Source organism: Delphinus delphis, chromosome 18 (genome assembly GCF_949987515.2).
Source record: "Delphinus delphis chromosome 18, mDelDel1.2, whole genome shotgun sequence".
NCBI classification, from domain to species: Eukaryota; Metazoa; Chordata; class Mammalia; order Artiodactyla; family Delphinidae; genus Delphinus; species Delphinus delphis.
The window spans coordinates 16620840-16637006 of NC_082700.1; the positions used below are offsets into that span (position 1 = coordinate 16620840).

Below are 16167 nucleotides of genomic sequence, written 5' to 3' on the forward strand. Positions count from 1 at the left end.
ATATTTTGGCTGGATGGGGAAAAGTGACAGTCTCTGAGACAAGTTATCCTCCATCCCCTGCAATTAACTGACATCCTGGTCCAACCTCTTATCTCACTGGTGCGGTGCCCAAGTGGATACAATGGGAAGCAGCACTTAGAAGGGTGGGGCAGAAATACTCCTCACAGAGAAACTCGAAAATGTCCCTGCTTACAGAAGGCACTGAGATAACCAGCTATTTTAGCCAAATCTCAAGTTGGATTATCCCCTGATAGCCCATGCCCTGATAAATTACATGTAGATTAAAGAACACAATTTTCAGAAAACATTAAATCTATGGAGAGTAAGTGTTCTTAAAATCTAGGTGGAAGTTAACCTATCTTGGGGCAAGGCAAGGTCTTTCTAAGCATAAAAATAACGAGAAAATCATAAAAAACTTCCATATTTAATCCTCAGATAAACTTAAAATAGTTCAAAAGTCAAATGGAAAGCCTAAACAAACTGGAAAATTATCTGTACCCTATATGTCATGAAAAGTGTTAATAGCCTGAATTTAGAATGAGCTCTTACAAATCAACAAGAAGAACATTACTATCCCAATATAAAAACAGGCAAGAAACATGAACTGACAATTTGCAAAAATGCAGATAGGCAATAAGCATTTGGAAAAACAACCTTTCTACCTCAAGTAGCCTACTTAGGCAAATTTTTCAAGAATAAAAATAATACTTGATGTTGTCAAGAATGTGAGATGAACACTCATCAGCAATAACGGCTGGGAGTACAAATTTCTGCTACACTTTTGGAAAGCATTTTAGCTATATATATGTATACCAGTAATCATGGAAAGAGTTCATGTTTTCTAAGCCTTTACTCTTAGTTTTAAATTGTGTCTAATGAAATAGAGATGCAGACTATAAATGAGAATGTTTATCACCTCATTAAAACAAAAACAAAAAAGCAGAAGTAACCTATGTGTCCCAAAATAGGAGAATGATTAAATAGCCTATATTCCCTGTGGTGAAATAAAATAACACGTGACTGAATATCACAAAACCATTAATAATTTTTCAAAGAAAGCTTAATGACATGAACATTTTCACAATATAGAGCTAAATGAAAAAGGCAGAACCCCAAACTATATGTGTATGTGTATATATATATATATATATGATGATGTATAGGATAAATCAGTAAGAAATGTTATGAAAATACTTGCTGGGGTGGTTGCTGAATTATGGAGTTGTTAATAATTGTTGTCATTGTCATAATTTCTGGCAAGCTACTGGGCAGTAGAGTCGACAAAAAATTACCTTTGGAGCCCCTTCCTCTGCCCCATCCTATCACTCTGAATATATTGCAAAGTTTAGGCACACTCTTGCTAATAAGTATACTGCCTTTCTTTATCTGTAAAAAGTCTTCTTTGCTTGACGCTTTCATCACCATTCATAATTTTGAATTAATTCTTAAGTCACAGAAATGCAAGTTAATAATTCTTCACGGTTAAAATGATAAAATCACAATCAAGCATGCAATCGTTCCTCGAAGTCCCCATGCAGCAACAGCCACAGGATTCAGGAGTATTTGCTGCTGCACCCAGACACATACCTTTACAGTCTTCAAATCTTTAGTGTTAAACTTAGTGTAATCTTCTTTTGCTTCTACGGGCTCATCTGATAACTTTACTTTCTGCAATGTTAGAGCAGTGAAGTGTCAAACGTCACCTTGACACTTACATCAGTCCATTAAAAAAGAAACCCAACATGTATGTGCAATTTGGACCAATAGCGAGGTCAAATGGAGCAGCAGACCCTGCAGAGGGCTTACTTTTTACAAGTCCCTTCGCTTTTTGCCAATTATCTAGGAACTAAGCCAGACGTCCCTCCCAAGAAGCAGCCTTGGTGATGGGGAGATGTGAGCAGGCAAGCCCATGACCCAGCCCTTAGGCTGTCTAGCGGTATGATCACATAATGTATGTACCAGGGACAGGGGGCATCAAGGTGACTGCTGACTTCCAGGACAGTCTAAGGGGGGGTGAATGCAGGCACAGAAGGCAAAGAAGAGAATTTCCTTTAAGATGGCCGGGGTCCAGCCAGAACCCCGACTTCATTCACCTGCAGGGCTGCTGTAATGTCCATTTAGGAATACAGGAACAGCATTCTGACTGTCACCATCTTTGTATAGCTTTATGTTCTTACCTCCTTTCAATTCAATTATCTCATTTTATCCACATAAGAACAACCTTGCAAAGCAAGCAGAAGGAAGCACAGAGGTTAAGTGAACAGCTTAAGGTCACCTAGCAGAGGACTTGAGGTGAGATCTCAACTATGGTACAAGTGCTCTTTCCATTGGACCCAATGCAATTAGGTCAACCTTTACTTCATGATTTCACCTTTCACATGAGCATTTTTCACCAATCAATGAATGTGAGAATCTTGTCAAGAGCTAGACTGTGGCCATATGTTCATATTACAGTAGGAATCTGACACACTTATTATGTAAAAGGCACATAGCAGGGCAGGTAAGTCTTGATGTTTAACATGGAGAACTGACTGCACAGGGATCACAACTTGGACTTTTACAGATTTTCAAGCTCTCTGTGGAGACGCTGGGCTGACAAGACCCAATATGGACCCACCCTAGGAAATGCAGATTTGTTCCCAGCTTCACTCTTCACACCCAGCTTTCACTACACAAAGAACTGTAGAGTCGCTACTAAAAGATGCCACAGCCCATGTACAATACAAGTGGGTAAAATGACACGTCTTGAAATTTTTCACCAGCACACTGTTGAATACGTTGGGGAAAAAACATTAACTGTAACATCTACTTAAATTTCTGTTATTTAAAAGACTGAATCACTACAGATTTGGGGGAATGTTTCAGAAGAAATAGAAAAGTGGCTCAGAACGACAGTAACAAAGGGTCTGACTAAATGGGTACAGTTCTGGAAAAAAAGGCAGACAGAAAAGTACAGAGGAACTAATGCTAAGATTGGTCTTATTCTTACAAATGACTTGCAAAGAAGGCACTTAGGAACATCTCCAAATCCACTGATTGCATTCAGCTCTGCCAGCTGACAGTGATAAATTCAAAAGATGCAAGGGGGTGAGAATTGGAAGCCGGGCCTCAACATAGTCAAACATAATAGTAATAAAATAATGCAAAACATATTAAGGATGAGAGGCTCCATGCTACGGATTACAACACAGATGCAAAGATACCTAACAGTCACTGGAACGTTATTTCCTGCAAACAATCAACTATATTTCTGTAAAAATCAATCAAATCCTAGACACAGATGGGAAACCTAGCAGCAGACATTATCCTACACTTGTTTCAACTATGGTACATCATCCAGTGAAGTTTGCAATGTACAAACCGGAGCCCCAGGAAGACACAATAGAGCAGGAAACCTCAGAAAGCAACTAAAATAATCTAGGAGGTGAAGTTGAGATGTAGGAGAAATGAGATGCCAAGATCTAAATCTGGGCTTAGCCAAGTCCCGCTCAGGGGCCGAGTCCAGCTGGCTGTCTGTTTTTATAAATGAAGTTTTACTGGAACACAGCCATACTGATTGGCTTATGAATTGTCTGTGGCTGTCTTCGTGCGGCCAGAGGGTAGGTTCTCGTATTTTTGTAGAAAGAATTCAGAGCTGAGACTGAGAGGCCAAGTAAGCAAAGGATTTACTGAGTGACAGTACACTCTCAGGAGGGAGCGCAGGCAGGCTCAGGTGAGCAGCAGTGAGTTCCTTTCGGCAAGCTGGTTATACGGGGTGTGAAAATGATTGGGTGGAATATTCATGAAGGAGGGAGGGATCTGGGGAGTAATTTCCTGGTTTTCATCCCATGTCCACCTTCCCGAGAGGAGGGGGAGTTTCTGTCCTTACTTGGCTTTGCTCGGATCTGTCGTGGTGCCGGTGCATGATGGGTACTGCTCTGGTTGCAATGCTAATTCTACTGTAATGAGGGCATAATGAGCAAAAGGTTACATTCCGACCAGGAGGTTCCTGCCTTTCTTTGTTTGCCTCTAGGACCCTTGTCTTCACAAGACATATGGTCTCCTGTCAGCCCGCAGGTTCCCGCTTTTCTGTGTTTGCCCCTAGAACCCCTGTCATTGCAAGATGTATTATGGTCTCCTGTCACATGACCTGTGCCTCCCTCCTCTGCTCATGTCTGGCTAACTGCCTGCTCTAACGTCTCCCCCCTTGAGGAGTCTGGGCCCTTAAAATCTTTTAAGGGTCAAAGGGTCGATGGTCCGTCTTCCGTAGCTGCTTCAAGCTGAGCAGGGGCATTGTCCCTACCAGTGGGGTCCAGATCACCTTGCTCTGTCAGAGACAGGAGGTCTCAGGGTCATGGACAGCGGCAGAGATGGGGAGTGGGGAGTAGAAGGAGGCTGCAGCCCTGTCCAGTGGGTGTTGATGGTCCCCATCTTCTTGCAGGATGGGTTGAAATCCCTGGCATACCATCACCTGTAGGTGACACTGTCGTAACCTGAAGAAACAGACTTAACAAACAGGAGACTAAAAAGGCAGGGGCCCCAAATCAGCAAAAACATTATTGCAGTCAGAGGTCCAAGCAGGGGTAGGAACCAGGTCATGTTTGGTAGTACCCCGCTGACTGCAGTCCATGTGGAGCTGGCACTGGGGTCACCCTTCCCACAAGTGTGGAGCCCCTGGGCCTGTTCGTGTATCTTTTGCATATCTTCTTCCACCTGGCCAGTGGTGTTGATGTAGGTGCAGCACATTTTTTTGGTTACTGCACACACCCCTCCCCGTTCAGCTAGCAGATAGTCCAGGGCCAGTCTGTTATCCATCACCACACTTGCTAGGAAATAAAGGGGGTTCCCCCATGGTCCTGGCCAGAGGAGACAGAGTATCTGGCAGGTTACAACGCATTGCCTCAAGGTAGGCAAAGCCGCCCATGGGGCCACCAAACAACAGCTGCTCTAGTTGCTGCCAGGATGAGGCCCATCAGCCTCTTATTTCAGGAGTGGCGGATATTATGGAGGGATACACCTAGGTTCATCTGATTACTTAGCTGGCCTAGCGTGCACTGTCCCGCAAGCAGGGCCTTATCTATCCAAGGCAAGGCCACAGCCAATCCTGGGGAGGGGAAGGAGAGCTGGGGTTATTCTGAGAAGGCAGCTGGTTTATGTTCAGGCCGCAGAGGGACAGGCGTCTGGGGCAGTGCACGCCTGGCGCACTTCTGAGGAGCTGAGCCATTCCTGTAAGTGGTTTGCCCAAGAGGGTGTACCCACGCGGCTTGAGGAGAGAGGCCACCGTTACAAGAGGGGTCGTGAGGTGTGGGGACTTTTCTGTAGGCCTTAGGAGGGCCATATTGTAAATGCCGGACAACTGGCGTTTTCCCTCCCTCTTCCACTGGTCACTAGGGGCAGGGGCAGCAAGACAGGCTAGACTCATTGCACTTGGGAATGAGTACTTGGTATTGGTTAGAAATATTGATGTGAGGGGTGAGATCCAAGCATGGAAGCTGCGTTAGGGATGGGATATGAACTTCAAGAGGGATGGGGTGAGTTTCTTGGCTAGGGCCAGCAAAACCTGATTTCCAGACTCTGAAATCACCTTTAGGACTTATCCTGATTTATTAGGAACTTAGTGACCTCACTGGTTTCGGTGTCCACCAAAATATCTGAGGGTAGAAAGGGCCTACCATTAGTCATTTCAAAGGGGCTGAGCCTCAGCTTGTCGGAGCCTGCCCGTGTTCCCTCCTGAGAGTTTACTATCTCTCAATAAATCCTCGCTTTGCTTACTTGGCCTCTTGTGACTTGTCTCTGAATTCTTTCTGTGAGGAAACAAGAACCTACCCTCTGGCAACATCTGTGGTAAGCCAGCCAGGAGAATTATTGGGAGGTCAAATATCCCTCCTCCTTTCCCTGGCAAGTCTTAGCCTCTCATCTCACTTGTGCTTGAGAGCCACTGCCTGACTTCTTGTCACTACTCTCCCCTTTGCTCCCTTTGCCTGTCACCTTTTGGACCTGCTTGCTGCAACATACGTGGGCATGGGTCAAGCATATATAAGACACCAGGGTGTTTGCCACCACAAGACTCCTGCCGTGTAAGGATATGTGGGTCATGGAAGGGACTAGAGAGAAGACAGGTCTGTCCACCCACCTTAAAACAACTTCCATGCAACGTTTTTAGGCACACAAGCTTAAAACATAACACCCTCCCTTTCCCTGTGGCTATCCCCACAGGATTATTTTAGGTCCACTTGTGTCTGACTATCTTTGTCTCTGTGTCTCTATCTTGCTCTTATTACTTCCTTGGAAATGGGGGGAAGAAATTTGTCAGGCGTTTTCCAACCTAGCTGCTAGGTCCTACACATTTCACTATTGCATATGCATAGGGCATGTCAAGAAAAGTTTCCAGCCATTTTCACAGGCAGCCAGGGACACGGACCATTTGATTAACTGTGATCAGGTTCAACTTTGTGGAAATATAAAATGCAGCCTTACTTGGACTGTAAATGAAAGGAAATTAAGACTTTTCTAGATAATAGAAAGGAGGCTTGTACACAGTCCTACATACCACCTCCCTTAGTGGCCAGTGCCTGTTTTCAGATCCTGACCACCCTTTTAGAGAAAGGGGACTGGGACCTAAATAGCTCCTGGAACTATGAAGACGTCTGTTCCAGGGGAATACACCCTGGAACACATGGATTACTCAATGGTCAGAGAATCTATAGAGAAACCCTCAGGAAGGTCGTTCATCCTGGGTACCAGAGCTGTCAGGATAGGACACAGGCCCCAGCACTCTGGGGCTGGCAGAGTTGCCATGTGGCAGGGCCACTACCCTGACATTGGCCAAAGTTGACAGGACTAGGTGAACAGGGATGCCTGTAGCCAGTCCTGACAGAGGGAACCCCTAAAGGGACGTCCTAACTGTAGTGCTCCTCTCTTTTATGGGAGCCCTCTCTCCCTGAAGGATCAGTGGGAAGCATCTCCTCCATCCCCAAGGATTCACCCCTCAGGGTGCATTCTAAGTCACTGGGACAAGTTTTCTCTAGATTTTTTTAAACAGGAAAAGCTCATCTTCTTCTGTAATACAGCCTGGCCCCAGTATAAACTTGAGGATGATGAGATCTGGCCAGAAAATGGAAGCCTCCACTATAATACCATCGTACAGTTAGAATTTTTTTGCGAAAGGCAAGGAAAACGGACAGAGATTCCTTATGTTCAGGCCCTTATGGCCCTAAGAGAGAACCTGGAGCTATGCAAGTCCTGTGTTAGGGAACCTTGCGGGTTGGGACCTGTTCAAACTATTCAAAAACCCCCTCTGGTAGTATCTCTGCAGGAAAATAAGTCTCGGACAAAAGACCCAAGTCCTCTTTCGCCATCTTCAGCCCCTCCAGCACCATATAAGCCTCTTTATCCTTCCATACCAGAAGTGCAGCCAGAGCTCCTTTGCCCCCTCTAAGAAGTAACAGGCAGACCTCAGGGAATGACCAGAGTCTGCACCCCCTTTCTTTGTCTGACCTCAACCAGTGCTGCACTCACTTAGGCCGATTCTCAGAGGATCGTAGCCAGTTCACTGAAGAATTCCAGGGACTAATGCTTTCCTACAACCTTATTTGGAAGGACCTGAATGTTGCCATTTCCCACTGCAGCACCCGTGAGGAAAAGACCTGTATTTGGGTGCATGGTCAAGCACATGCCGATGGATTATACATTGTCCAACCCAATTATTGCCCTGTGGGCATGACAGCAGTGCCACTGATTGATCCCAATTGGGACTATGAACTAGGCCAACCTAGTATCCCTAGAAGAGACCACATGATCCTTTGCCTCACTGAAGGGATGAGACGCCAGCGCATAATTAAACCTGTCAACTATGATGAGGTTTAAGAGATCGCCCAAGGTGAGGACAAAAATCCAGCCCTATTTCGGGCCTGGCTGGTAGATTCCCTCAGAAATTATACAAATGTGGACCCAGATGCTTTTGAGGGACGCATTGTGCTTGCAACTTACTTCATTTACCATTCGGCCCCTGACATCCATAGGAAGCTGCAAAAGCTTGCCGTGGGTCCCCAAACCCCTCTCAACCTTCTTATGGATATGGCCTTCAGTGTCTTTAACAATACGGACCAGAGATGGCCTCATCCACCAGAGGGCAGACAGCAGAAGCAAGAACAACAGGCCTGCAGCCTGTAGAACAAAAACCACATTCACAGAAAGATAGACAAGATGAAAAGGCAGAGGGCTATGTACCAGATGAAGTAAAAAGATAAAACCCCAGAAAAACAACTAAATGAAGTGGAGATAGGCAACCTTCCAGAAAAAGAATTCAGAATATTGATAGTGAAGAGGATCCAGGATCTCGGAAAAAGAATGGAGGCAAAGATCGAGAAGATGCAAGAAATGTTTAACAAAGACCTAGAAGAATTAAAGAACAAACAAACAGAGATGAACAATGCAATAACTGAAATGAAAACTACACTAGAAGGAATCAATAGCAGAATAACTGAGGCAGGAGAACGGATAAGTGACCTGGAAGACAGAATGGTGGAATTCACTACTGTGGAACAGAAGAAAAAAGAATGAAAAGAAATGAAGACAGCCGAAGAGACCTCTGGGACAATATTAAATGCAACAACATTCGCATTATATGGGTCCCAGAAGGAGAAGAGAGAGAGAAAGGACCAGAGAAAATATTTGAAGAGATTATAGTCGAAAACTTCCCTAACATGGGAAAGGAAATAGCTACCCAAGTCCAGGAAGCGCAGCAGTAATCAAGACAAGACACACAGTAATCAAACTGGCAAAAATTAAAGACAAAGAAAATTTATTAAAAGCAGCAAGGGAAAAATGACAACACACAAGGGAACTCCCATAAGGTTAATGGCTGATTTCTCAGCAGAAACTCTACAAGCCAGAAGGGAGTGGCATGATATACTTAAAGTGATGAAAGGGAAGAACCTACAACCAAGATTGCTCTACCCGGCTAGGATCTCATTCAGATTCGATGGAGAAATCAAAAGCTTTACAGACAAGCAAAAGCTAAGAGAATTCAGCACCACCAAACCAGCTCTACAACGAATGCTAAAGGAACTTCTCTAAGTGGGAATTACAAGAGAAGAAAAGCACCTACAAAAACAAACCCAAAACAATTAAGAAAATGGTCATAGGCACATACATATCGATAATTACCTTAAACGTGAAAGGATTAAATGCTCCAACCAAAAGACAGAGGCTTGCTGAATGGATACAAAAACAAGACCCATATATATGCTGTCTACAAGAGACCCACTTCAGACCTAGGGACACATACAGACTGAAACTGAGGGGATGGAAAAAGATATTCCTGCGAATGGAAATCAAAAGAAAGCTGGAGTAGCTATATTCATATCAGATAAAACAGACTTTAAAGTAAAGAATGTTACAAGAGACAAGGAAGAACATTACATAATGATCAAGGGATCAATCCAAGAAGAAGATATAACAATTACAAATATATATGCACCCAACATAGGAGCACCTAACTACATAAGGCAACTGTTAACAGCTATGAAAGAGGAAATCGACAGTAACACAATAATAGTGGTGAACTTTATCACCAATGGACAGATCATCCAAAATGAAAGTAAATAAGGAAACAGAAGCTTTAAATGACACAACAGACCAGATATATTTAAATGATATTTATGGGACATTCCATCCCAAAACAGCAGATTACACTTTCTTCTCAAGTGCCCATGGAACATTCTCCAGGATCGATCACATCTTGGGTCACAAATCAAGCCTCAGTAAATTTAAGAAAACTGAAATCATATCAAGCATCTTTTCTGACCACAAGGCTATGAGATTAGAAATGCATTACAGGGAAAAAAACGTAAAAAACAAAAACACATGGAGGCTAAATAATACATTACTAAATAACCAAGAGATCACTGAAGAAATCAAAGAGGAGATCAAAAAATACCTAGAGACAAATGACAATGAAAACACGATGATCCAAAACCTATGGGATGCAGCAACAGCAGTTCTAAGAGGGAAGTTTATAGCTATACAAGCCTACCTCAAGAAACAAGAAAAATCTCAAATAAACAATCTAAACTTACACCTAAAGCAACTAGAGAAAGAAGAAAAAACAAAACCCAAAATTAGCAAAAGGAAAGACATCATAAAGATCAGAGCAGAAATAAATGAAATAGAAACAAAGAAAACAATAGCAAACATTAATAAAACTAAAAGCTGGTTCTTTGAGAAGATAAGCAAAATTGATAAACCATTAGCCAGACTCATCAAGAAAAAGAGGGAGAGGACTCAAATCAATAAAATTAGAAATGAAAAAGGAGAAGTTACAACAGACAATGCAGAAATACAAAGCATCCTAAGAGACTACTACAAGCAACTCTATGCCAATAAAATGGACAACCTGGAAAAAATGGACAAATTCTTAGAAATGCACAACCTGCCAAGACTGAATCAGGAAGAAATAGAAAATATGAGCAGACCAATCACAAGCACTGAAATTGAAACTGTGATTAAAAATCTTCCAACAAACAAAAGCCCAGGACCAGATGGCTTCACAAGCGAATTCTATCAAACATTTAGAGAAGAGCTAACACCTATCCTTCTCAAACTCTTCCAAAATGTAGCAGAGGGAGGAACACTCCCAAATTCCTTCTACGAGGCCACCATCACCTTGATACCAAAACCAGACAAGGATGTCACAAAGAAAGAAAACTACAGGCCAATATCATTGATGAACATAGATGCAAAAATCCTCAACAAAATACTAGCAAACAGAATCCAACAGCACATTAAAAGGATCATACACCATGATCAAGTAGGGTTTATTCCAGGATTGTGAGGATTCTTCAATATACGCAAATCTATCAATGTGATAAACCATATTAACAAACTGAAGGAGAAAAACCATATGATCATCTCAATAGATGCAGAAAAGCTTTTGACAAAATTCAACACCCATTTATGATAAAAACCCTGCAGAAAGTAGGCATAGAGGGAACTTTCCTCAACATAATAAGGACCATATATGACAAGCCCACAGCCAACATCGTCCTCAATGGTGAAAAACTGAAAGCATTTCCACTAAGATGAGGAACAAGACAAGGTTGCCCACTCTCACCACTGTTATTCAACATAGTTTTGGAAGTTTTAGCCACAGCAATCAGAGAAGAAAAGGAAATAAAAGGAATCCAAATCGGAAAAGAAAAAGTAAAGCTGTCACTGTTTGCAGATGACATGATACTATACATAGAAAATCCTAAAGATGCTACCAGAAAACTACTAGAGCTAATCAATGAATTTGGTAAAGTAGCAGGATACAAAATTAATGCACAGAAATCTCTGGCATTCCTATATACTAATGACGAAAAATCTGAAAGTGAAATCAAGAAAACACTCCCATTTACCACTGCAACAAAAAGAATAAAATATCTAGGAATAAACCTACCTAAGGAGACAAAAGACCTATATGCAGAAAATTATAAGACACTGATGAAAGAAATTAAAGATGATACAAATAGATGGAGAGATATACCATGTTCTTGGATTGGAAGAATCAACATTGTGAAAATGACTCTACTACCCAAAGCAATCTACAGATTCAATGCAATCCCTATCAAACTACCACTGGCATTTTTCACAGAACTAGAACAAAAAATTTCGCAATTTGTATGGAAACACAAAAGACCCTGAATAGCCAAAGCAATCTCGAGAACGAAAAAAGAAGCAGGAGGAATCAGGCTCCCTGACTTCAGACTATACTACAAAGCTACAGTAAACAAGACAGTATGGTACTGGCACAAAAACAGAAAGATAGATCAATGGAGCAGGATAGAAAGCCCAGAGATAAACCCACGCACATATGGTCACCTTATCTTTGACAAAGGTGGCAGGAATGTACAGTGGAGAAAGGACAGCCTCTTCAATAAGTGGTGCTGGGAAAACTGGACAGATACATGTAAAAGTATGAGATTAGATCACTCCCTAACACCATACACAAGAATAAGCTCAAAATGGATTAAAGACCTAAATGTAAGGCCAGAAACTATCAAACTCTTAGAGGAAAAAATAGGAAGAACACTCTTTGACATAAATCACAGCAAGATCTTTTTTGATTCACTTCGTAGAGTAATGGAAATAAAAACAAAAATAAACAAATGGGACCTAATGAAACTTCAAAGCTTTTGCACAGCAAAGGAAACCATAAAAAAGATGAAAAGACAACCCTCAGAATGGGAGAAAATATTTGCAAATGAAGCAACCGACAAAGGATTAATCTCCAAAATTTATAAGCAGCTCATGCAGCTCAATAACAAAAAAACAAACAACCCAATCCAAAAATGGGCAGAAGACCTAAATAGACATTTCTCCAAAGAAGATATACAGACTGCCAACAAACACATGAAAGAATGCTCAACATCATTAATCATTAGCGAAATGCAAATCAAAACTACAATGAGATATCATCTCACACCAGTCAGAATGGCCATCATCAAAAAATCTAGAAACAATAAATGCTGGAGAGGGTGTGGAGAAAAGGGAACACTCTTGCACTGCTGGTGGGAATGTGAATTGGTTCAGCCACTATGGAGAACAGTATGGAGGTTCCTTAAAAAACTACAAATAGAACTACCATATGACCCAGCAATCCCACGACTGGGCATATACCCTGAGAAAACCGAAATTCAAAAAGAGTCATGTACCAAAATGTTCATTGCAGCTCTATTTACAATAGCCCGGAGATGGAAACAATCTAAGTGTCCATCATCGGATGAATGGATAAAGAAGATGTGGCACATATATACAATGGAATATTACTCAGCCATAAAAAGAAACGAAATTGAGCTATTTGTAATGAGGTGGATAGACCTAGAGTCTGTCATACAGAGTGAAGTAAGTCAGAAAGAGAAGACAAATACTGTATGCTAACACATATATATGGAATTTAAGAAAAAAAAATGTCATGAAGAACCGAGGGGTAAGGCAGGAATAAAGACGGAGACCTCCTAGAGAACGGACTTGAGGTTATGGGGAGGGGGAAGGGTGAGCTGTGACAGGGCGAGAGAGAGTCATGGACATATACACACTAACAAATGTAGTAAGGTAGATAGCTAGTGGGAAGCAGCCGCATGGCACAGGGATATAGGCTCGGTGCTTTGTGACAGCCTGGAGGGGTGGGATAGGGAGGGTGGGAGGGAGGGAGACGCAAGAGGGAAGAGATATGGGAACATATGTATATGTATAACTGATTCACTTTGTTATAAAGCAGAAACTAACACACCATTGTAAAGCAATTATACCCCAATAAAGATGTTAAAAAAAAAAATATCCTGAGTATGTTGGTCACCTCGAAAGCAGGGAAAAAGGAAAGTTGTTTAACACCCACCTTACATTCATTTGCAAAGCACTCATTACTCTTCTGGCAGGAGAATGCCCTCACTGACAAGCTGTTGCACGTGTTTACTTCCCTGTGTCTGAGCAGCGCTCACTGTTCTGCGATCACGCCTGGACTTCGGGATGCTACTCTTTGCTCTCAAGTGTGGTTTATAGCTGGCTTCTCTACTCCCTATATCTGGGAGACAAACCTAGGCCATAGCCCACAGTGCAGAGGAGCTGTGGGTGGCAGTTTGAGAACATCTGGAAGGGGAACGGTTTTCCACTGATAGCTTCTCTGTGTTGCAAAAATCATGCTCTATGTGCCTTTGTGCCCATGACAATTATATTTGGAAAAATGAGTTTTAGCTCTAGAGTATTCCTGGTGATTAATAAAGTTAATTACAGGATCTAGCTCACTCAAGAAGACTTAATTTTCATTATACTTCTTTAATATTTTGACATAGGTATCCAGCTAAAATCAACTCTTTGATTCTCACAGCACTTTATCATTCAAGTAAAAGCCACAGAAATAAAAATACTGATGAAGAACCCAGTATAATCTTTATGCCACATAAGTTGAATGAAGTATGTTTTAAAATATACTAAACTAAATTTATGTGGCAAAAGTATAATATTTTTCTAAGTCCTCCAAAGATAGCTTAGTCACAGCTTCTTACCTTTGATGGAGGGCTTGGCACTGAAGCTGGAGGTTCTGGAAGCCTGAGGAGTAAAAAATAAAAATCATAGTCATGGTTTTTCATAGACAAGCAAACAGAAAAACTGGGCCAACTTCAGATTTAGTAAGTCCTACTTTCATCTAGTAGTTTCACCTCCATATATCTTAATGTTCAATCACCTCAGTGGAAAGAGTGAAATTTTTCTAAGTGAATAAATGTTCATTTGCCTCCTTAATTCTAAGTATTGGAATTGTCTGAGAAAGAACAAAATGAGAAGTCATTTGCTGAAATGGAATTGCTTTTCTTTAGCCTCTAAAAATTTGCATTTTGGTACTGTATTTTTTCATCATAAATGATGAATCTAGAATATATACAAAAGTGAAAATTATTTTAACTGTTGACAAAAAGTCATACAAACTTTACTTTTCTTCTATTAGAGTTTAATTGACATATCTTTCTCCTCAAGTCTTTAACCAAAACTTAAAAATTTCAGCAGTAAAGAATATAAAAAAAATAGGGAGTGCTTCCGGGAAGATGGCGGAGGAGTAAGACACGGAGATCAACTTCCTCCCCACAGATACACCAGGGATACATCTACACGTGGAGCAGCTCCTACAGAACACCTACGGAACGCTGGCAGAAGACCTCAGACCTCCCAAAAGGCAAGAAACACCCCCCACGTACCTGGGTAGGGCAAAAGAAAAAAGAATAAACAGAGACAAAAGGCTAGGGACGGGACCTGCACCAGTGGGAGGGAGCTGTGAAGGAGGAAAGGTTTCCACACACTAGGAAGCCCCTTTGTGGGCGGAGACTGCGGGAGGCGGAGGGGGAAGCTTCGGAGCCGCGGAGGAGAGCACAGCAACAGGCGTGTGGAGGGCAAAGTGGGGAGATTCCTGCACAGAGGATCGGTGCCGACCAGCACTCACCAGCCCGAGAGGCTTGTCTGCTCACCCGCCAGGGCGGGTGCACTTGGGAGCTGAGGCACGGCTTCGGTCGGAGCACAGGGAGAGGACTGGGGTTGGCGGCGTGAACACAGCCTGCAGGGGGTTAGTGCGCCACGGCTAGCCGGGAGGAAGTCTGGGGGAAAAGTCTGGACCTGCCGAAGAGGCAAGAGACTTTTTCTTCCCTCTTTGTTTCCTGGTGCGCGAGGAGAGGGGATTAAGAGTGCTGCTTAAAGGAGCTCCAGAGACAGGCGCGAGCCGCGGCTAAAAGCGCGGACCCCAGAGACGGGCAGGAGACGCTAAGGCTGCTGCTGCTGCCACCAAGAAGCCTGTGTGCGAGCACAGGTCACTATCCACACCCCCCTTCCGGGGAGCCTGTGCAGCCAGCCACTGCCGGGGTCCCGGGATCCAGGGACAACTCCCCCAGGAGAACGTACGGCGCGCCTCAGGCTGGTGAAATGTCACGCTGGCCTCTGCCGCCGCAGGCTCACCCCGCACTCCGTGCCCCTCCCTCCCCCCGGCCTGAGTGAGCCAGAGCCCCCGAGTCAGCTGCTCCTTTAACCCCGTCCTGTCTGCGCAAAGAACAGACGCCGTCCGGTGACCTACACGCAGAGGCGGGGCCAAATCCAAAGCTGAGCCCCTGGGAGCTGTGAGAACAAAGGAGAGAAAGGGAAATCTCTCCCAGCAGCCTCAGAAGCAGCGGATTAAAGCTCCACAATCACCTTGACGTACCTCCATCTGTGGAATACATGAATAGCCAACGAATCATCCCAAATTGAGAAGGTGGGCTTTGAGAGCAAGATTTATGATTTTTCCCCCTTTTCCTTTTTTTGTGAGTGTGTATGTGTATGCTTCTGTGTGAGATTTTGTCTGTATAGCTTTGCTTCCACCATTTGTCCGAGGGTTCTAAACGTCTGTTTTTTTTTTTAATTTTTTTCTTAATAATTACTTTTTATTTTAATAACTTTATTTTATTTTACTTTATCTTCATTCTTTCTTTCCTTCCTTCCCTCTTTTAAACAACAAATCATCACAAATTGAGGAGGTGGACTTTGAGAGCAAGATTTATGATTTTTTCCCCTTTTCCTCTTTTTGTGAGTGTGTATGTGTATGCTTCTGTGTGAGATTTTGTCTGTATAGTTTTGCTTCTACCATTTGTCCTAGGGCTCTATCCCTCTTTTTTTTTTCCTCTTAATAATTAT

General features: G+C 42.8%; 1 protein-coding gene across 6 annotated transcripts in view; it reads right to left on the minus strand.

The window, feature by feature from the left end:
- RNASEH2B (ribonuclease H2 subunit B) overlaps positions 1-16167 on the minus strand; it is an 84497-nt gene that overhangs the window by 12667 nt on the left and 55663 nt on the right. For 5 of the 6 annotated variants that reach the window (XR_009516840.1, XR_011246249.1, XM_059996132.1 and 2 more), the window contains exons 9-10: positions 14025-14067; positions 1588-1668 (exon numbers count right to left, since the gene is read on the minus strand). Coding sequence is in view for 4 of the 6 variants with exons in the window: in XM_059996132.1 (XP_059852115.1) it covers positions 1588-1668; positions 14025-14067 (124 nt within the window). In the remaining 2 variants the exon portion in view is untranslated. The remainder of the gene's footprint in view (positions 1-1587; positions 1669-14024; positions 14068-16167) is intronic. The other variant, XM_059996133.1, reaches the window with a different exon arrangement.